Consider the following 22,365-nt stretch of genomic DNA (forward strand, 5'->3'; position numbering starts at 1 on the left):
TAATCCTAACTAATTAGCCATCATAATCACTTCTTTATACTTTACAGGTAAAAGAAACGAGATTTAAAAAATCTCAAAACAAACTCGATAATCCTAACAAAGGGGTGATACCTTGAGCTCTCCTCTTTTGCTGGTAACAGCAGAGAAGGTAACTAATTGTGAGGAGCACCCGTCTCCTGCTCTGAAAAATCTCCTACGTCGAGCCTGGAGCAAACTGCAACAGGACCATCAGAATCTGCTGAAAAATGGCATCAATGAAATAAACATTCATACATATACAAATGTGTATATACATACACACGTATATGGTATAGACCCCTACATGCACATTTATTCAACACAGAAAGCTCTGTGAAGTTATGCAGTTCATCTGCTTTGCAAATGCAGACGCTCCCCACAGTGTATTTTCCCAATCCAGCTCTCAAAGCCTTTCTATAAATTTTGCCAGAAGATGATTCCATTCTACAGATTTTGTATTTTTAGAAATGTTAAATACTACAAAGCACTTTCCAACCCTATCATCTCCTTTGCACATTTTTTTCCCCTCTTGTCTCTACATTGCTTTCTAATATACATGCTTAGGTGTGCCCAGCAAAGAAGGGAGCAAAGCGCTTTGCCAGTAAAAGAGGGTTTTTGTCTGCACTCTCTTTACTCCACTGAATTAAACTCTCCTCCAAGACCGGGATGACCAAAGCCTTGGTAAACTTCAAGCTTCAGGAATAACTTCATATTAATTGACTGCCCAAAATTCCTGCAGCAAGCTAACATTTTCATATTTGGATCCATAAATACTTACATTTACCATCTCCTTTTTCCCTGATCATTCTCCATTGGCATCCCAGTTTAATTTACCACCACCGTTTTGGTGACCCCTTGTCAAGTGTGACCCTTGAGCCTAGGATCACTGTTACTTCTTTCCTTCAGCTCTATCACCAGCCACTCAGAACAGGGCCATCTGAAATTTTATTTTGTTGCAACGAAAAACAGCATCAGCTTCCCCTCCACCCCCAGGCAGTGCCGTGGTGACCTCCTCTAAGGGCTGCCCTGAGGAAACGCTGATCCAGACCAGCAGCACTACTGCTTCTGATTTTTAATCTTTCAGAATTAGAATAAGAAATAAACAAAACAAAGCATGTTCTTATTCATAGACCATACAAAAAGTTATCTTCATGGTTTTGGCTAGAGATAATTTTGGCAGAGGTAAAACCTGGGGCTGCAGCTTCCTTGGAGCATCCCGCTCTGGCATATTCGGCTACAAGACCCTGCAGAGAGCCAGACACTGCATTTTTCAGGAAAATCTCCTAACGTGTGGGGGAGCAGAGGCAGGACTCACAAATGCAGTGAGGCAGTTGTGCAGTGCCCGTTTGGCAGGCTCTGTGACTCCTGCAGCTCCAGCTGCTGGCAGCGAGAACTTGGCATGCAGGCGCGCAGCTGCAGGGCGCCGCAGCTTTGCAAAGCAAATGAAAGGCAAATGCTCTTCGTTTCCAAACGAGACGTGTAAAACAAATCACAACTACAGCTCCTTAGGGAACAACAGCAACTTGGTAAAAACAAATCAAGCTCCACTTCTGCAGAGGGGCCTGGGGTCGAGGCCCTGCATTTTTAGGGTTTCTCCTCGTGCTGGAGGCAGAGCAGAGCTGCGCTCCTGACCCCGAGCGAGGTGCCTGGCTGGGGCATCATGAGGATCATTAATGCAGGCTAATAAGATAGCTTGCTATTACCTTTAAGCAACTGTTTAACATCCCTGTTGGCACACTTTGGGTCCGAAGGGACAATGCCACAAGGTATTGCATGGAGAGGGTGAGCTCCTTGTGCACAGCGGTCTCCCCAGCAGACCCTCCCTTCCCCTCTCCCCCCAAGGACCCCCGGCTCTGCACGCAGCTATCAGGGGATTCAATTTACCTTCCTGTCGCTGTTTCTTTAGAGTCACAGAAAGGATTGCACCTAACCCGAGACGCTCAGGCTTTAAAGCAATGACTTGCTGCTATGTCTGTGGGTTAGAAATTGTATAAAGTGTGTTTGGCAAGGAGCAGAGGGCAACGGGCTGCCCCCAGACTTGCGTGGGAGATAGACCAGTTTGCAAGCCGAGTGTCAGAAACCTTTGCTCCTTCTCCCTGTATCAAATGCTCGGCTTTGAAGCCTGCTCTATCACTGCTTTATCGCTCAGACCGATGCGGTACAACAGCAATTCTGCAGCAGTGCCTTTGGTTACAGATAACCCAGACAGGACGTGAGCTCAGCGGGGTTTTGTTGGGAAATAGATCTTTGTGCAACAAGCTGCCTCTTTTTTTTTTTTTTTTTTTTTTTTTTTTTTCTTTTTTTCCCAATCAATCAATAGAGGAAGACAGAATTGGCAGTTCTGGTTTCGTAGGAGGGAACCGGAAACATTGATTATGCTGGGGAACATCACACAAACGAGCAAACCCGCCGGCTTTATTGACCTGCCAAACCTCCTCCCCTGTGCCCGTAAGCCACGAGCCGTGCTCCCCTTGCACACCAACGGGAAGGTGCTCACAGTCGGGGTGCCCAGGTGTCACCCTGTGCTATTTGCCAACCAGCCTGCTCCGTATCGATCCGCATTATCGGTGTTTCCATGGATAACTTAAACTCTTACCTTGCAATGCCCTGTGTGTGGTTCAGCCTCAGTGTGCTGGGGGTGTTGGTGTGATGCCTTCCTGCTGCCCTGCCGGGCAAGGCGTGGGCACTATCCTAAAGCCTGGTGTGCAAGAAGGATTGAAGGATACTCTTTCAGAGTTTCAGACTCTAACATCTTAAAAAAAATTAATTTTTTTTGCTCTGATATTTCCATAAGCATCAGCCCGGTGCTCAGCACTGCGTGCACCCAAGCAGAGCCCTAACACGCTCAGGGCACAGCCTGCAGCTCCAGCCTGGCCTGCAGCTGGAGGGGACAAACAGCACTTTTATTTGCAACGCAGGGCTGGAAGCTGAAATCCTCTTTGTGTTTGTTTTTCTTCTTGTGATGCCAGGGGAAAGGCCAGAGGTGCACATTCATGCAGGAACACCCGTCTGTGGCACTGGGTGTTAGTGCAAATGCAGGACCCACGTAGGAGGGTGATTTGCTTAAGCACGGGGAGCTTTATTTGGTCCTTAGCTGTTTAATTCAAAGCTGAACCTAACCGTAATGAACACTGCCTTGTATGCACTGGAAGGGGAACGACTGGGAAACAAATAAAAAGAGAAAACCTTTTTGTAAAAGGAAATAAAATGGATTCTTCAAATCGAGTTTCCATTGCCGAGAATTTCCAACGTTTGTCCCACAGGAACAGGATCAGAAGCTTTACCGCTGCCAACTGCCGGCGAGGCTCAGAGGTTTGTGCTTGGTTTGGTTTGAAGTTGCCAAAGCCATCCTTACCTCTCTTTCACTGCTCTGCCTGCATCCATTTGTTAACTGCAATTGCTTCATCTTAGCACAGAAACACCTTACGATTTTAGCTATGCCACTCTAGCAGGATGGGGCTGCACATGCTGGGGGTATAGATTAGGACTATGCATGTGAGACGTTTTGTTTGCATACTTGCAGCATGACAGTCTGACTACAAATAAAATAAATAATAATAATAATAATTTAAAAAACAAAACAAACAAACAAAAAAAACAACAACAACAAAAACAAGCTGAATATTTACAAGCTGAATTTACAGACGAAGAGCCCAAGTTTGTGTCACGCAATCCCACCGGTTTGCAAGCTGCATGGGTATGGATTTCAGGGCAGATCCTACTTTCTGCTGCAAAAACAGGTTCAAATTCAGGCTTGAACTTGAAGTTTTAGCCCACTGAAGAGGTGCGTTTAAATTATTTCTCACGCGTTTAACTCACAGTGATTGCTTAAGGGCCTGATCCACAGGAAGTTTTTGTCTCCATTAAACTCCGAAATGTACCACAAAAGGAGGGAGAAAAACGCGGACGGGTTTTAAGGGAATTCAGCCGTAGGTTGTTTCCCTCCCTGTAATTTTAGCTCCATAATCAGCCCTAACTGTTAACATTTCTGAGAAATGCAAAAAAGAAGCACACCTCTATGTCTGCATTCATTCCTCACAAATAGATTATTTTATGATTCATCTAAATGATTCACATACTATAATTAACGAGCTCTACAGTTAATTGCATCTTTGCAAGATAGTTTAATAATCAGAGTAGTAACTTGACAGTTTTTAATGGCGTATATGCGATGGATGTTTTATATAAACTCCGGCTCAACACAAACAAATACACAAATACAGATTTCTCCACAGACAATCTGGATCATTTTAGGTTTAGAAAACCCTGAAGCAGGTAAACCTTGCTAGAAAGGATTTAAAATTTTTTTTTTCTCTGTAGTTGCATAAGCAACATTTGGAAGGACATCATCTGGTTAAACGGGCCATTAACTTGGGAGCACTTTTGTCAATTGGTTCATCAAAATGCACTGCAACGGGTGGATGGAGGAATCAACAAACTCATCTAAAAGTGCTACTATAAAAAATATTTTTCTCCATCATTTCTTTGTCAGTACCTCTACAATAATGAAGAAGAAGGCTCATTAATCTATGACTTTTAACGTTCTATCACTTCCCTTAACTTTTCATATGGTTAATGCCAAAAAGGTTTGATTTAGTCACGGAACTGAAATTAACAGTAAAATCTGAAATGACTCGATATCTGTGTGTTATCATTTGTGATCACATTTCTCAGGAATCACTCTGGCAGCACTGATGCTATGACCCGATCTCTGCCTCTCAGTCTCCTGAGGATTAATTTTCATTTACGTTTACAAATCCTTAATTTTAAAACAGACCCTCTCCCCCCTTCTTACCGCAACTTACCCGTTTCAGGATTCAAGATGTAACTGAAAGAAAGAAAATCCTGAGGAGCTGAGGAAAACAAGCTGAAAAACCTGAGGAGCTTCTGAACACAACCACAGCGATGTGCCCAGCTCCTGCCTTCACCCCCCATCGCTCACCAGGGTGGGGATGGGAATAGGAATGGCTCTCCTGACAATTTTCAAAGCTGCACATGGAAATAGGGGACGTGGAAACAGGGAAGTCTGATTTTTAGCACTGGAAGTCTAATTTTTAGCAGGTGGTAACACTTGACCACATAACGACCAAGTGCATCTAGAAAAAAACGAAGGCACCAGAAGAAAACTAAACCAGGATATTTTAATTCTACAAAAATGTATAAATATTGAAATGTACAGCAAAGAGTACCAGTAGACCATTGAATAACCGTTACAACATTTAAAATGTGCAATTATTTATCCACAATCTACTTTTACAAATTTAAATTTTATGTTCCTAGCACTTCACCAGGAGCACTCGCAAGCAGGTCCCCAAAGCCGCCCCCTGTCCCTCGGTCTTCTCTCTTGACCGAACGCCCGGCACGATCCCCACCTTCCTCAGGTGACCGCGTGCCTCAGGTCTTCCAGGGGACCCCCGGCCAAGCTGGCCCGAGTGCGTGCTCTTGGAGGAAAAGAATAAATGGGGGTGACAACGTACCGGAGCGGTGGTGCTGGAGTTGTTACCAAATGTTGGGAAAGCAGCAGTGGCACGGAAGCCACGCAAGCGAGTGAAAAAAACACTGCAGTGTCCATCCGACACCAGCAGACCCAGCGGCAGCTCGTGCTGGCAGCAAACCAGACACACTTTGGGGGTGCAGCACATCCTGCGGGGATGGCACCGGGGGCTTGGGGTTGTGGGGACAACCCCAGAGCCCTCGTGGCAGAGCAGGTCTCCAGCGAGCTGGCACAGCACAGCACAGCACAGCATGTTGTGGTGTTCAGCAGTGCTCGTGAGCTCCTTTTTGGCTCCCAGACTGTTCAAAATGGGCAAACTGGGCAGTGTTCAGCTCTGAACAGAACCCGGACGGAGCTGCCTGGGGGAGGCTCTGCCCAGCACCCATGGGAGATGCAGCCAGAAGGTGCAAATAAAAAAATCAGAACATACCACTCAACATCCAAGTACACAGTTTTTCTTCAAAACACTCTTCCTTTTAGAGTGTAAGGAAGAAAGAAATCCTTCTTGTGGCTGGGAAATACGTGTTTTCAGGAAACTCACCCGTGACTGCCCCAAACGCCTCGCTGGTTCAGCTCTCGGCTGTCCCTGGTTTCTCCTACCTCTGGCACTGGGACACAAACAAAACTGCTGCCTACAGTGCTTATGGCTCACCTTGCTCTTCTAAATGTTCCCCTTGCTGATGCCACCTTGCATTACGGCTGGCTCATTTCATCAAAGCAATTCTCAAAAAATACAAGAACCAGAAGCATTTTTTCCAGTGAAAACAATAAATAATCATACTCAGTATTTGTGGAGTTCTCTTCATTTCAAACACTTTGTGCAAATAGCAACCAGCCCCCCCAACGCCTTTCTGAGACATTTTATAAGTGGGGAACCACACACAGATCAGTGCTTTTCAGACATGGTTTGTGGCTCTGAATGCTTCCCTTTGCACCTCAGACACTGCGAGGCAACCAAAGGAGCAATTTCAAATGATTTTAGCCAAATTTTTTGCCAAGGCAACGCAGGAATTTAGTGGTTGGAGGAAGGACTGTAAGTCCTACCAAGTGCTCAGTAACTTACATTCATTCAGTAAATCACGTAATTTGTCATCCCTGGCGCTGTATCAGCATTTAAGGTGCCGCACACCACCACCACCTCGTTCTGCACAACAAGCTGTACAGGACACTCTCCTGGAAGGGCTTCCAGGGCTTCTGCATTCACACAAAGGAGGTAGATCCAGGATTCAATCCCTCGAAGCCGATGGAAATACTCGCCGTGACTGAATTAGGCAGGTGCTTTGGTGCTTTTTCCTAGGTCTGAGCGTAATGCCAGATGCCGGCCACCCTGCCAGCGTGCTGAAGGCTTGCAGCAGCACCGCTGGGATTCTCAGGAGCAGGGGTACTCGCTCACAAGCTGGCCAGATAGAACAAATCCATATTTCCCTTCTACTTTTCTCCAGCCAATGCACAGCAGTCCAGCCACAGATCCACGGATACGCCAGCTGCACTCAGGCTAACAAGGTAAATGCACTTAGCCAAGGGCGTACACACTCTGCATCAGCCTTTGTAGTAATTCTAAGGAGAAAAATACTCTTTTCTTCAACTGTTTTTGGGTTGCACCCCCAGCCTAGGCAGCTGCAGACTGGCTGCACCTCTCACCGCCTTCCAAAAGCTCCAGACCCGAGGGCAGCAGTGCCAGAGGCTTCGTGGCTGTGGCCATGTGCAGCTGGGGGAGCAGAGCCTGCACCACCGAGTGTGCTCCCTAATGCTCCTGGGTGCTGCAGGACCTCCCACAACTCTTGTTTCTGCAACGGCAAGGAAAAGCCCCGGGGCTGGGTATTTCCTCTGCCAGCCCCAGTGGCTGCACGCCTGGTAACAGCCCTTTGGAAGGGGATGGAGATGGAAATTTAAAGCAAACTTCTGCACGGAGGTCGGTGTTTACATTTGTTTGTGGTGCTCTTCCTATGAAGCAAGATTATATTCTTCTGTTTTGCTACCTTTTAAGCCCTGTTGTGTATTTGGGGGGGGGATTTTAAGATGGGAATTGGAGGTGCTTGACCCTGCTCTGAGCAGGGAGGCTGGCTGGGATCAGCCTCCCATCTGAGTTGGCCTGTGAGCTCCCGTGCATGCACAGCAATCACTTTTCAAGTTCAATAGGCTTCAAATTTTCATTTAATGACAGGTATCAAGAAAATATGGATGCCCCATGAGTTTGTAATACCTACATATGAGAACATTAATCCATAGCGATCTAAATCTCTGCTGCCATGGCCAACAGACCCACCACCAAGGCGAGGGGACACTTCCCCGTACCTGCCCACGGGCTGGCATCAGCTCCTGTGGTGCCTCCAACACGGCTGCGTGTCACCAGCATGTTCTTAATAACCACGCTAATGAAACAAAAGGATTAAGCCACAATTTTTTAAAAAATATAAATAAGCATCTGCCATCTCTGTTGGAGCCAGAGCTGGGACCCAGCCCACAGTCCTGCCCGCTGGGCTTGGGGTCCCCGGCTGAGTGCTCTGGGATGTTTCACACGGGATGCAGGTACGTAATGCTCAAAGGTAGCAGCTGCAGGCAGGTTTCAGCCAAACACCTCTTTTTTTTTCTCTCAGAGAGCCAGTTTTTGGTACCGCCACTGAGGCAGCAGAGCCCCCTGAAGCTTCCCAGGTGGGGCCCCAGCCATTTGTGGTCCCACTGCGGCGATCTCAGTTTGCACCGAGCAGAGTTACCAAGTCACATCACTCCTCCTTAGCATTGTTCCAATGTCTCTTCGGTTGTTTCACTTAATTTCAGTTTCTGGATGCGCTCTTTGCTCAGTTTTGCTGCTTTTCCAATCACTGTGTGCTGGGATTTCACGTTTTCCAGGCACCAAACACTCACTCTGCACGGTGACCCTGCCGCCCTTCCAGAGCAGCGCTCCACCGAGCTCTGAACACCAAACCCAGCCCAGTGCCCAAACACAGAGTCCATAAAGCCTCTGACAGAATCCTTCCCAGTGCCAGTGAGCTTCGTAAGGCATTTTACACTGTGCCACGGTGTCCGACACGCACAGGAAACACCCTCCCTCCCCACCTCTTTGACAAAGGTTCATCAAGGCTTCCCTCGAAACATTTCTGAGCGCGCTTGCGCCGAGAACTCCACAAGTCCCGCCACTCACAGGCTCCCACGTGCTTCTTTCGAACAGTCACGGGTTCCAAAGGGGCACGTGGAGGCCGGCCGCCCCCAGGAAAGCCCACCCGGGGCCTCTGTTCTGGCCAGGAGGAGGGGAGGAGGAGAGCCCTGGCGGGCCACTCAGGCGCCCAGGGTCATGTTGCGCAGCAGCCACTGCTGGGATCGGCTCCCAGCGCACTCCCGCATGGTGGGCACCATCTTGTCCTCCTCCGACGGCTCGTCCAGACACTGGTTGCTGTTGACGTGCCTCAAGGTGAGCTTCTGCAACAGAGAAGAGCGAGAGCCTTCATTGTTTGCTCATTACTTCATTACTGATGGTGCGAGAGCACCATCACTACTGCTGAGAACGGATTTGTGCGCTGTGCGAGTCCTACTCTAGGCACTACACAAGCCACGAGACGAGCACTCATCCCTGCCCCATCCCCGCTACCATTCACAAAGCTCTGAGACCCCTACGTGCCCCCTGCTGCCCCGAGGGGAACCCCGCTCACCTTCTCTCGAGTGGTCAAGCCTGGGGACTGAGTGCTGCTGCTGACCCCAGAAACAAATAAACGCAACAGAAAGGTACAAAAGTAAGTGCAAGTAAATACTAATTCAAAGCAACAGTGGTTTGGGTTCAGGGATTTAGGCTCCAACAACCCAAACATGCATGCGTTTCAGGCCAGTGCAGAAATAATTGCTGATGGAAAACTAAAGCAAACTTGTATTTACTTAGAATTATATTAACAGTAACATACAGGTGAAAACATTTCCATTTTCAATGTATTCATTTTTCTTTCGGACACCTGTCCCTTCCATTTATTTATTTATTTATTTTCTACATGGCACTATGTTTCTGGGCAATGGGAGAGGACAATAGGAAACAGAACATATTTGGCAGAAACAATGTTCTGCTCCAAAGCACTGGGAGGATGTACATGAAGAGTTCGAGGGAAGCTGAGCAGAAAGTTGTGGACTTCACCAAAACGGGGCAGGCACATTGGCAACCGAGGAGCTGGTGTTCTCTGCATCCCTGTTCTGGGGCTGATCTGGGGTTTTGCACACAAAATCCAAGTACCTCGGGCACCTTTGGCACGAATGCATTTGGCAATGCCCCGTGTCATGCTGCCACCATAGGAATGGGAACACCACGTCCCCTGCTCCCCATGCTGGAGATCAGGGCACATCTCACAGCAGGGCTTCCCCAAGTACGCCCTGCATAGCCCAGCAGCTGCACGATGCACGCTCACCCACCGCCTGTCTTGCACACTCAGTATGGACTCAACACTTGTACAGCAACCATCTGTTTGCTTCTGCACCTTGTTCAGAAAACCAAGGTTGTGCCCTGTAAGGACGGTGCCCACAGCCATGCTCCCACCCTACCAGCGCCCCAGCTCGCACGGTGCCATCGGCAGCTCCACCTGTTATGGATATTCTGTCCCTAGCTCGTCCCCAGAGACTGGCTCCTCAGTTTAAAGCAAACTATTACACAGTTCTCCAAGAAAAGCCTACAGACACCATGAGAAATCATCGAGGGGCCGTTTGCCATGCACCCAGTGATGAATATACGGCATTCTGCTCTAATTACGAGGAAAGAATTAGCACTGCTAACCGAAGTAGCTTGTTTACTAAATAGCACTGCTCAAAGCATCACTGATTCTTCACTTATATTGTTTTAAGTGCAATTAAACTGCTATCATTTTCCACTATAACCAGAAACGCAAGCGAGGCTAAAAATGCTGCTGCTGCCTCCATCAGCTGTTCCCTTCTATTCAGCGCATAATTTCATGCTAGGCTACCATATCATTGGGACTTTCAACTGTCTCATATTTTTTTTTCCTTCTGTGTTCTATCATTATTCGTGCTATTACAAAAAAGGTCTCGTTTGCTTGGGAAACAATTAATTACTAGGCAGTATGGTACTCATAGAAGCCAGCCCTGAATTCTTATTTTACTCCACCATGAGGCCACAGGCATGGATGCGGAGCTGGCTGTAGGGCTGTTCAGATGCCCATAAGGAGAGCAACACGCACTCTGGTTTCAATGGGATGCTTTCAGACGTGGAGGCAGCATAGTTTGAGGTGAGAAAAGCAGCCCAACCTGCACTGTGAACCTGTGCTGTCCCACTGCGCCCCGTTATGATGTGTGGACATCAGCAAAACCACCCAGGAAAGCAAACCAGAGGCTGATATTTTGATTCCTCAACTCGTTCATGTTTTGGAATTGTCTGCTGATCAACGCTAGTATCTCTAGAAGAGGGTTACTTAAAATTGGGAATTTTCAAAATGAATATGTCTCAGAAATATCGTGCAGTTGGCATTATTTGTACGTCTTGGAATGGGGAAACCCATTGGAAACCCTCAGCTATCGCAAACAGTAACTATGATGGTCACACACACAGATCATGGAGATAGCTCAAGGCTGCTAAAATAATCTAAAAGCAGTTATAACTAATAACTAACACTAAATGTATACACTATTTTATATACACATACACATATCTCTGGAAACAAGAACAGAATTCAGTTGAATTAAATAGGCAGATGGCAAAGCATTTTTCTGCAAATAGCTTAAATCATCAGACGTTGTACCTGCTTTACACGCTATACTTGGATGTATTTGCATTAGATGTTGTGTTTGGATACCAACCTCCAACGGGTTGTTAAAGGAAATAGTCAGTGGGGCTGTAGAAAATGTTTCTAAAGACTTCGAGCCTTGTGTAGTTCCTTAGCATCCAGGTTTGCAAGGGGCTCCCGTTGCAAGCCTCCACGGTGGGGCCGTGGGTGCCATCCTCTATCCTGCTGAGCGTCAGGCACGACTGGGTGATTATGTGCAGGAATGTGTGGGTCTGCGTGACAGAAAGGTGGTCAAGGTGAGCACAACCAGCAACACGAGGACGAGAGCAAGGGGGGCAGCAGCAGACTTTGGATGTCTGTAGCAGCGAAGCAGCTAAATCTAGAAGCAGCACTCACGGGGGGCTGACGGATGGTGACTGCCTGTGAACACTGCTGTCAAATGGCACTGCGAAAGCCTACGGGGCCAACTTCTGAATCCTGCCCCCAAACCTCTCATCCTGACTTTCCCTTCACATAAGAAGGCTGGGGCAGAGGTGACGTCTTGGGCTTGGACCTCTCATTGAAACTATCTTCGCACGAACCACTCGCTTCAGTCTCTTTTTCTTTAGAAAGGGAGAAAGTAAAGCACATATAAAGAGGCCACTAAAAATATCAAGAGCAAATGTCCTTACAATGTCACTTTGAGTGACCCGCATGAACATCGATGCCTGTTTTCCCTTCATTTCATGTTATTGCTTCCTGCTCACTTCTGTCTACGATTTTTAAAGGAAAGCAGGGGTACAGAAATTACAGAAATTACTTCTAGAAGTGATGATCTCTCTATGTTGCATGCCTATATTACACTTAATGCCTAAATTTAGCAGGTTCTTCACATGTGTATAATTAGTATTAAGCATTCCTTTGGCAATGTGACCAGACTGTTTGCTCCAGTAGATGAGACAGCATTGTTAGCTTGGGTAATCAGGGCGAGCACTGACTGTGGAATATCTGTACTAATGGAAGTACGAGATCATTTGTCCACTCCTTCTCATTTTATTAAACACAACCTTCTAAGAAGGCAATAAAAAACCTGTGATGTCTTCCATACCCACTTTCAAGGAGCTGAGTAAGTCCTTTCACACTCTCTGTTAAGACTGCAGTTTCAAGGAAAATTTGAATTATTGGCCATGAGCTGCTGTGTTAGATACCAGCCTGACTACAGCAGCTCCAGCGGGTTGCATTTAAAAAGAGTCACAGGACCTGTACTTGGTTGGAAGATGCAGAACAGCAAATATTTCTGAGTTATTGGACTTGAACACTGGTTTTCCCTACAAACAGCAGCAGCCTGACACCGCAGACGACCCGCAGCCTAGCTAGAGAGGCGCGACACGAGCCGCTTGTAGGCAGCACTGCAGGAGGAGAGAGGCAGCGAGGCTCTACTCTAGGGTTTGGCACAGGGCTGCAGCTGTTTCCAAACTTACCTCAAAGCTATATTCCCATTTACCAGCATACTGACAGACAGGGGAAAAAAAAAAAGGGAAATTGGATTCAGTGACTCAAGACACGTTTTTTGCGAAGACCTTCATCTTTCAGGGAATGCAAATTCAACAGCTTTGCGCAGATGTCATGTTTAGTGACAAATATAACAGCAATTATGCAAGATTGAATCCTGACATCATTATTCATGTGAGAAGAAATGAAAGTATTTTCTATCAGATGGGACTTTTTTTTTTTTCTTCCCCTAAGAGCATTTGCATATGTTATATGTCACAAGCGTTCACCATGCTGCACAGACTAAAATTGGCCTGGATGTCGCGGGGAGACACCGCAGGGCTCCCCAGTCCCATGAGCACAGACACAGCTGTACTCTGCAGGGCTTTCCACCTCCCACACCTTCTACTCGTCTCCCATCCCAAAGCAAGGATCACTTACGCATTACAAATACGTTATAAAACACACGCTGATGGGAAGCCTTTGAAAGCTAAGAAATTCCAACTTGACACATCCCATTGATGGAGCTGATTTATACAGCCGCCCTGGCAATGAAATAGGCAGCTTGAAAAAGGGCCAGGAATTGTAATGGGCTGTTGAAGAAGCAGGAAATGAAAGCATTAAAAATCAATAATAGAAGGCAATGGATTTAAAAAAAAAAAAAAAAAAAATCAAACAAAATGAATTTCCTGCCAAGATGTAAACACGTTCACAAAAAAAAAAAAAAAAAAAAAAAAAGAAAAATCTCTGCAGTTTAAAAACGCTGTGAACTACTCTTGCTTGAAACGTTCAGAGCCAGTTTGCAGGAGAAATGAGGCAGCTCCTGCCCTGTACGGGGTTCGTGCAGGGAAGCTCACTGCTACCCAGGGCACCTGGTGTCCTCAGCAAGACTTCCCTTACATCCCACCTGCATCCACTACTGGGCTGTGCATAAAAGGACTCCTTAGACTACACCAATATTAGTATATTGGAGTATATGGACTCTCTGTTTCTCTCCTACAGGTAATTCCTAAAGTAATCTTCCCTGTTGGACTGAGCCGAGTGAAAAGGGCCTTGAAGAAAGAAGCAATAGGAAAACAGGGCCAGGCAACCTGGTGAGACCTGCAGGGCCAGGCCTGCAGCCCCTCCACCCGAAAACAAAACAAAAAAACAAAAAATAAACAACAACAACAAAAAAATCCACGTCTGGATTGAAAACTATTTTGTTTCAGCACGGACTTCCTTTTTTTTATATATATATATTGAATAAAAAATAATGTTTTATTTATAGCGATTCTTTTAATTTTGGGCTTTGCAAAGAAAACCAGGTTGCCTTTTAAGCTTGGTTCAAAATAGTTTACAGCTGCACCTGACACCCAGACCACATATTGCTGTGCTCCCACCACTCACTGTACCTTGGTCCTTCCCACAGCTATGAGCCACTCACCCAAAATCTTCACTGATGCTGTGATTCAAGCATCATTCGCACTAAGAAGCTCAATTCTCTCAGTGTTCCTTTAGGTTTTTGATCTGGACCATACGTGCTTCTGCATTCCCACTCTCCTTTTGGAGACTATTAAGCAGAAAGCTCATAAAACTAATTTTTAATTTTTTTTTTGTTTGTTTGTTTTTGAGAAAAACACAAGAATAGTTCAGCTCTTTGACCTTTCATCTAGCTATGTGACATGGCGATAATCCCTGCTAACACCACCTTAAACGTTTGCTCTCTCCAAGGTGAGAGCTGTTGGTTGGGAACCACGATGTTCCCCTCCCAGCTAGGTAACCTACCCATCTTTTTGATTTTTAAAACCATGCCTTTCTCTTCAATGACCTTTTTGCAGGGACATCCTGTGGCCATCTGCCAGCATTTAGTACCTCCTCAATCACAATTACTTTTGCTAATCAAAACATATCTAAAAGCAATAGTCTTTTTTTTTTTCCCAAATGACATCCAATCCTGCATTATTTATATAAGCCATAAAGACACCGCTGTAATTATAACTCTTTAAGACATAATGCAATGCTTTCTGTTTGTTCCCATTTGATTGTTTCCCTGAAATGCAGCGATCAGATGAGTTAGAGCTGATAATACACGACAAGATACTGATAATGCTTCATCGTGATCTTCTGTACCATCAAAATACAATTTACAGGGGCAGCCTTTTTTTGAAGTTATCAGACACTTCTGAAAACCTCGCTGCCTCCCCATCTGTGCTGCTCAATGACTCATTCCCAAGAGCAGATCTCCTGAACTCTTCCTTCAAACTCCTTACACTTCTGAACATTTCAATTCTCCTTCATTCCCTTTGGGATCTCTCTCCTTGTGCTTTCACTTCTTGCTGCCTGCTGCACTGGAAAAGCTCGGGGTGAATCCTGCACCCATGAAATCAAAGGCGCAGGGATGATGTAGGGGTCAGCAGCGAATTTCTGTCCTCTCTGCCAGCGTACCTCGATTCTCACCCCAAATACTGGGGGTCTTGTCCTCTCTTTCAGCAAGTCCGCATTAAAATGTACAGATTATTTAAGTTTTAAAAGCACTTTGCACAAATGTGGGTACTTTTGGTGCCCAAATGAGAGACGGGGCTTTCTGAATAGTTTGCTTCAAGCTAAATCTGAAAGCTTCACAAATGCATAGGAAATGTTTGAGATTTCCCTTTCTCATCATCATCATTAAATCTTCTTGGTTCTTTGTTTTTGAAGAAGCACAACTGCTAGGCATAGCTAAGGGAAACAGCATTACTGAGCTACAAATAAATACATGGAAAAGCCTTACTTCTCATGATTTATATATAGATATATATTTAAATACCACAGTTTAAAATAAACTAGAACATTATGATGCAAAAATTAATAACAGTATGTAAATCAAAGAGTGTGTAAATTTAAAAAAAATAATCAGAAATGCCTCCTTTTAATGACTATTTGTGTCTCACAGTACTTCCAGCAAGTCCTGACTCCTGCATGCCTTTAGCAGGAGGAGGGATCCCCACTGCCTGCACCCATGGTGCAACACCCAGAAATCATCTCAGTTCAACTCCTGAGTACAGAAATGTCAAAATGAGTGCGATTTGGCTGGAAAAGTGAATGGATACCAGCGATCAGGCAGTGTGGTGTTTCCCTGTTTCCATACATAATGCAATCCTAATGCAGCCCCAGCCAGGGGCTCTGCAGAGCCAGCCCCGAGCCCCCTCCCCAGGCTCACTTCTGTCCATGGTCCCCGTGCCTTGCCACCACCACCCAGCATCTGTCCGTGCACCGACACGTGCAAGCAGCTCCGACATCGCAGGGAAAGCTTGCAAGCCGAGCCTGAATGTTGGCAGGGTAAAATTATGTGTTAGCTGAACTATTCCTGGAAGCAAATAGGAAGGCACGCAGTGCAGCGGGCTGCGGGTTATACCCAGGAGAGGCAGCGAAGCAGCTGCCTCTGAGATACCTTACGTAAGATCTGAGCACAAAACTCAGCGTATTTCTTTTTTATGAGCTCCATCTAACGGTTGATGTCGTTTTTACACAGCTACCGAGAAATTTTCCACTGAGGGTCTGTAATATTAAACTAAGAGAAGAAGATAGCAAGTTCCCAGAGTGAAAAAGTACAGGAGAGCAAAATGGGTTGAAAGAAATCCATCTTTTCCTACAGAACAATGAAAGCAGCTGTTTCTGAGAAATGTTGCAAATAGTTCTTAAAAGACCATATGGACTTAAAGGCAGTACTGTTCTAGCTGTGCAGGATTTTCTAGCTCTGCCTTTATGGAATTAAGCCAAAACGAAGTTGGTATTTTTAAGCTCAGAACAGCAGAGCTGCCTAACTGCGGGCATCGGGCGGCCAGCGCTAAAACTGCTCACTGTGGAAATCCATTTTGTGTAGTTTGTGCCCTAAATACCCAAAGAAAAGCAACTGGCAGTACAGTTCCTTCTCAGGAGAGATTGCTGTCTGTGCTGGTGGTAGTGGAAGGAGCTTTTTGTGAGAAACCTTGTCCTGGGCTTTGGAGCATCCATCAAACAGTGCCCTATACCTGCAGAAGTTGGTGGACGTGGTGCATGAGCACTCCCTGGGACCGTGGATCCTGGCCGAGGGCTGGCACACAGCTTGCCTCCTGTGCTGCGCCAGGGGACCTGGCCTCCCTTAGCTCAAGCACATAAGCAGCAATATTCAAAAAAAGCCAAAAATTCAGTGTTTGTGCAACATTCCAAATTCATCCTTTAAGGTTTTTCTGAGATGAACTTGAAATAGGCCAATTTAATAGTCTGATAACCCGGTATTTTAGGGTGACTGACGCTGTTACTCTGGAAAAGAGAGACCCATGCCCACCACTGGGATCCTGCTGTGCTACAGGCAGGAGTGAATTCTTGTGCTGGGTGTCAGCACGAGACCCAGCCCAAGCCTTCCTCGCTTCCCTTTAAAGCGATCTAGCACTGGGCAAAAATCCACCACCATCTGCTGACAGGAATAAAACGAAGGAAGTTACATGATCTTAAATCCCCAGTGTTAATTGCTGGCATGAACAACCTCAAAAACACTTAAAATTACCAAAATAGTCACGCATTTTGTGTAAGAAGAAAAATCATCTTCTTTACTCAAGAGAAGATTGGCTTAAATTCAGCTGTTAAAATCAAGAATGTCTCAAACCTTAGAAAGCACATTGCACCTCGGGGATAACCAGCATTGTCATTTCGCTACTTGGCAGTTCAGGGTTATGCAACAGCAGGGCTGTGTGCTTTTTTCCTTAATATAATATGTTAGAAAGGTCCTATCCGGAAAAAAATGCTAATACCTTTGTGTGAACCTCACTGTGCAGAACTCACATTCACGTTTTAAAGCAAAAACTTGAAATTAATTTGTTTTCATTTGATGTTTTCTGTTGCACTTAAAAATAATTAATTCCACTGTCAAATACTCAGATGCTTGCATGTATTTTCTATTAATTTTGCAATTTCTCCATAAGTCACCAAATTTCTACCACCTGCTCTACCTTTCAAAACCCAGAGAAAGCCACGTCCCATCCCACTGCAGTGCCCAGCTAAACAGGCGGCTGGTACACAGAAAATGATTAAACAACTTAAAAATCCAGAGTCAATAATCTTCAAGTGGCGGAAGAAACACACTTGAGAAACTGTAACTTAGAAAAAAAAATCTTGCTTTCTAGTTCATTTATATTAAAAAAAAAAAAATTAAAAAAATGGTTCTTTACATGTTTCTTTAATTTTATTAGATGCATAGCAGTGCCAGCTACTAGAAAGGAGCTTTCTAAAGCCGTGAGTAGTTTGACCTTCTCACCCCTCTGAAGATAAATGTTGTGGAAATATGTGAACACCAGTCAGGCAACAGCGTTATTTTCTACTCCTGAGTTTGCCCTACTGCGGGAGATCCCAGGGGCACAGGGACAAATCGAGTTTTCCTGTGAAAAACCCAGGCGGCCCCAGCCCCGCAGCCCCGGTACCTCGGCGTCGTACTCCCAGAGCTGGTTCCCCCGCATGTGGTGGCACTTGAGCATGGTGACCGGGCCGTTCAGCCGCGACACGTCCAAGCACAAGTCGTCCGTGCGAATCTCCTTGTCAGCCGTGTAGGAAAATACCTGGAAAGAGGAATTGTCTGAGGTGACAAAGCATCAGCAAAACACGGTCCTAAAAAATTGCTGGTTCATAATACACAAAATTTCTACTCCGGTGAAGAAAAATGACTTTCTTCTCCCAACACCGAGGTGGTGTCTTGCATTTCCTAAGCGTTTCATGCAAGGTTCTCTAATGGTGAGTCTGTTGTACATAAGAAAAGGAGTATCGTGTTTACGAAAAGAAATTTGATGAGATTTAAAGACAGCAACCACTCGGCCTCCTGGGGAGATGCAGAGGAGAAACAGAGCTAAGACTTCATCAGAGAAGTTTTCAGCAGGATGCAATTGTGAGCATGGCTTATGTCACAGCTCTGCTGGTCAGCAGACCCCAGCATCTGGAGAATCAGAGCCTGCTCAAACTAAATGCTCCTCCTAGCACTGACCTGAGCTTTCAGTACAAGGGTTATCTATGTTAAAGACCGATGTGCATGAGTATTTCAGAAATACCAGATCTCTTAATAAAACCAGGAAATAAATGAAGGCACGAGAGAACCATCTGTAGGACCGCCAGTATTTACATTGAATTGCTCGGCCTGGACACACTCAGCATCTCTGTGCTCCAAACCCACTGCTCAAAACCACCACAACGCTGGCTGCCACAGTGCAAAAACTTCAAAAAATCCTTTTGTTTGCAAAAAAAAGCAAATTATCTTTCCCTGTTCCACGTCCTCAGCACCAGGAGGCCAGGGAGCAGAGTCTCAGCCCCCCCGTTACAAACTGCCTCCAGCACCTCAGCACCACTGCAGCATCTCTGCACCTAAACAAGCAGAGAAATAGGAGAGAGTCTGCAGCTGATCAGACTGATAAATACCACGACAAATAGTAAAATTATGATGTCCCATTCAGGTTCTGATGAGCATGAACCTGTATGGAAACATACAGCTGAGAAACAGCGTTGTCAGCACCATGTAAAATGCTCACGTACACAGCAATGCTTCAATTAACAGAGGTAAAAGACAGCCGAATACAACATCTGCACATACACAACAATTCCTTGCAATTTCACTGTTTCTGTAAAATCTATTCCTCTCGCAAAAGGCCTGCAGACTAATTAAAAGAGCCGAGGCTGAACTCTGAACCACAAGCACTGCAGTGCCCCAGGGAGTGTCTATCCATTGAGACTTTCAGTGAAAAAATTAATTGTACTCGAGGACTAAGAATCAATCAGGCAGCAAATGACAACCTCAGCGCAGGAAGCTGAGGGCGGAGGATTCCGAGTCACTTGGAAACGTGGCACTTGGCAGTGGTGGGCCAGTGAAGATAATTCTCCCTAAATCACCTGTAGAATTTATCTACTGCATAAAGCAGCCGAGGGAATAGAGGCGAGTATTTTGAAGCTGGAGGTTCAGATAAATCATTTAGATCACGGAATACGAAACAAGCATGCAAAGAAAGCCGCGGAGCTGTCGGCTCACAGCAGCAAGACAAAGGTGGGAAAGCAACAGGCCGCTAGGATCAGCCGTCTTTCCATTTTTTATTATTTCTTATTCACGACTCACCAGCGACTTGTCTGGATGAAAATCTAGGATCCACAGGTACAGTAAAGTACCGGCTGCCTTTTGCATTTATTCACCCAGCGATAAATCACTGACATCAAACCTGAGGTTCTCAAAGTGTTGCTTTCACTTAAAAACACGTTAGACACAGGCCAGTACTCAGACAGGCTTTTCTCAAGAGGGAAGAGATTTTTAAATACCAAGCTATGAGTGCTCTGCTGAGATCATAATCTGAAGCACAGCATCTTTTGGAAGGAGGTGAGCTGGGTCTACATCAGAAATGCCAGTTAGTGTTCAAACATGTTAGTGTTTAAATACACATTGCCCTTCCCTCCATTTTCTGTCTACAAAAGCAATTCCATGGCCTTTAAAAATATCATATCACTTCTCCTCTATTTTGCAAACATCAGCTTTGTCAGCGCTTGCCGATGTGCTGAGAGCTAACTACATGTACCACACATCTCATTTTTTTTACCTTCCAGAAGTATTTAGGAAAGAAAACTTGTAGCTGAGGGCTAACCAAGGAAGAGACACGAGTATCATTTTGAAAAGGTTTCTTTGAAAGAGGTACAAGAGCAGTCCATGTTCAGGACCAACAGCAACATCTGAAGGTTTGGGAAAGAAATACCTATCTGTTCGTGAACTTCCCATTTACACCGTCACCTGAAAATTCTTCTCAGAATAAAACACAGTAACAGCAAAAGCAACTTTCTTCAATCATTCTTCATGACCTCAGAAACTCCACCTTCAGTACATTGTTTTGATTTATTATTATTTTCTGAATAACAAGCACAGAAGTCAAGAAATGGTAATTTGAGATAAATTAACAAGTAACCTAAGTTAGGACAAAAATGCTCCTATTAATCTGCAATATCTGCATCTATTGAAAAATATATACCTGTATGTTGGGAGAGAGATGTATCCCCCCTAGACATAGTTAGTTCATTTCTAAGTAAAACATTCCCTGCTTTTCCAGTGGTGCTACTCCTACTAAATGCAGCACTCAGCATTCAGCTCCAATCTGTCACATCCTTACAAATAATCCTTGGTCAAAACTGGCGCAGGACCAGGCTGGGCAGAGAAAGATGTCATGTAGTTTAAATATTGAAGGCCTGGGTTAAAGCAACCATTAATCGAAGGCAGCTGTTCGGCTCCCATGTTACCATAATCAATATCCAGCACAAGAAGCATTTTGGGGGGCTTTGTTCATTCTTTTAAGCAATTTCAACCAAAAACCTTACTCAATGGTAAAATGCCAGAATTATTTTACTGTCGTGTTCTAGGAGGAACAAAAAAAAAAAAAAAAGGCCAAGTTTTCTATTAATCTGAAAATCATTGATAACATTTGCAGCACAAAGTATTTTTCAGTTGAAATAGCAGAATTTGGTCGCAGGCATCTCTCATGTACTTCCACGCACACACTGTGCAGATAGTTTATCTTTTACCATGCTAATTATTAAGAGATTTATCCAGCAGCATTTATCCTGAAGCAACTTCTACTTTAATTTTCAACTTATTTGTGCTGTGTTTTTATACAGTAAACATATTTGCATCAGACACTTTCTTCTAGCCTCAGAGCCATAGCAGATGTTTTCTTCTGTGCTTTATGGAAAGCAAATACTTGGATTTTGTAATGTATTTCCATTTGCCTCTTTCTTTTTCCTCTCTTCTTTGATAATTGCAATACACTGCTCCATTATATCTTTTGAAAGTATAAGCGATGTCTGAATTAACAATTACAGAAGATGGATTTGCAAAACACGCAGTCTTCAGAAAGAAAAATGAATGCTAATTAAGACAATGTAAAATTATCAGGCCACCATTTTACTAACATCCATATTAATTATAGATATAATTATATTAATGCCACCGTGCAAAAATAGCGGCTGAGGAACAATACGCCGCATCTTACCGCTAATTAAATAGTGTATTTCACACAACACTTTGCAGGGTGAGACAGGAGAGCCCCTTGCCATGAGCCCAGCTTTCCATGGAGGTGCCGTGGGTGTGCAGGCCAGCCCATCCTCTGGAGGCTTTGGGACTGGATGGGTCTGGCCCTATTTTAATTCCAGATGATGTACGCAGCAGGCTTTAGTCTTTGGTACCTTAAAGGCACCTGATATCTGAACAACCACCAAACCAACCTGCCCAGGCAGCGTGTCCCACCAGGGAGGTATAAACCTAACCTACAGGCGCTGTCTGCATGCGTGCCCAGCTCAGGGCACCAGAGCAGCTCGCTGCTGTCTGTGGGGCTGCTCCTACGCTTGGAAGCAGTGATAACTTTTATCCCTAAAAAGCATGCTAGGTGATGATCCTCAGTGGCATGAAAGCAACTCAGCTCGTCCCACAGACAGTCACCTGCAGCAGTCGGTGGCATCAATGCTGCCAAGCCAGAATCGCCTTGCTCGCGTGGGAAAGCTCATACAAAAATTATTCCGCTGCTCCCTCTGCCTCCAGCCACCACTGCCAAGAATTCATTTATCCTGGTGCTCGGGCCCACAGACCAAGACAACACTGTAATTACCACCAGCTATCATAGCCTGAAATCAGTACTTGCAGCTCCATTAAATGGTCCGGGCACGAAGAAT

General features: G+C 45.2%; 1 protein-coding gene across 6 annotated transcripts in view; it reads right to left on the reverse strand.

The window, feature by feature from the left end:
- Positions 1–5,140: 5,140 nt before the first annotated feature.
- Positions 5,141–22,365, reverse strand: part of GALNT13 (polypeptide N-acetylgalactosaminyltransferase 13) — a 110,532-nt gene continuing 93,307 nt past the window's right edge. For all 6 annotated transcript variants that reach the window (XM_027458445.3, XM_027458444.3, XM_027458447.3 and 3 more), the window contains 2 exons: positions 18,111–18,245; positions 5,141–8,929 (listed from right to left, as the gene is read on the reverse strand). In XM_027458445.3, the coding sequence (XP_027314246.1) occupies positions 8,789–8,929; positions 18,111–18,245 (276 nt within the window). In that variant the 3' untranslated portion in view covers positions 5,141–8,788. The remainder of the gene's footprint in view (positions 8,930–18,110; positions 18,246–22,365) is intronic.

Source organism: Anas platyrhynchos, chromosome 7, assembly GCF_047663525.1.
Source record: "Anas platyrhynchos isolate ZD024472 breed Pekin duck chromosome 7, IASCAAS_PekinDuck_T2T, whole genome shotgun sequence".
NCBI lineage: Eukaryota > Metazoa > Chordata > Aves > Anseriformes > Anatidae > Anas > Anas platyrhynchos.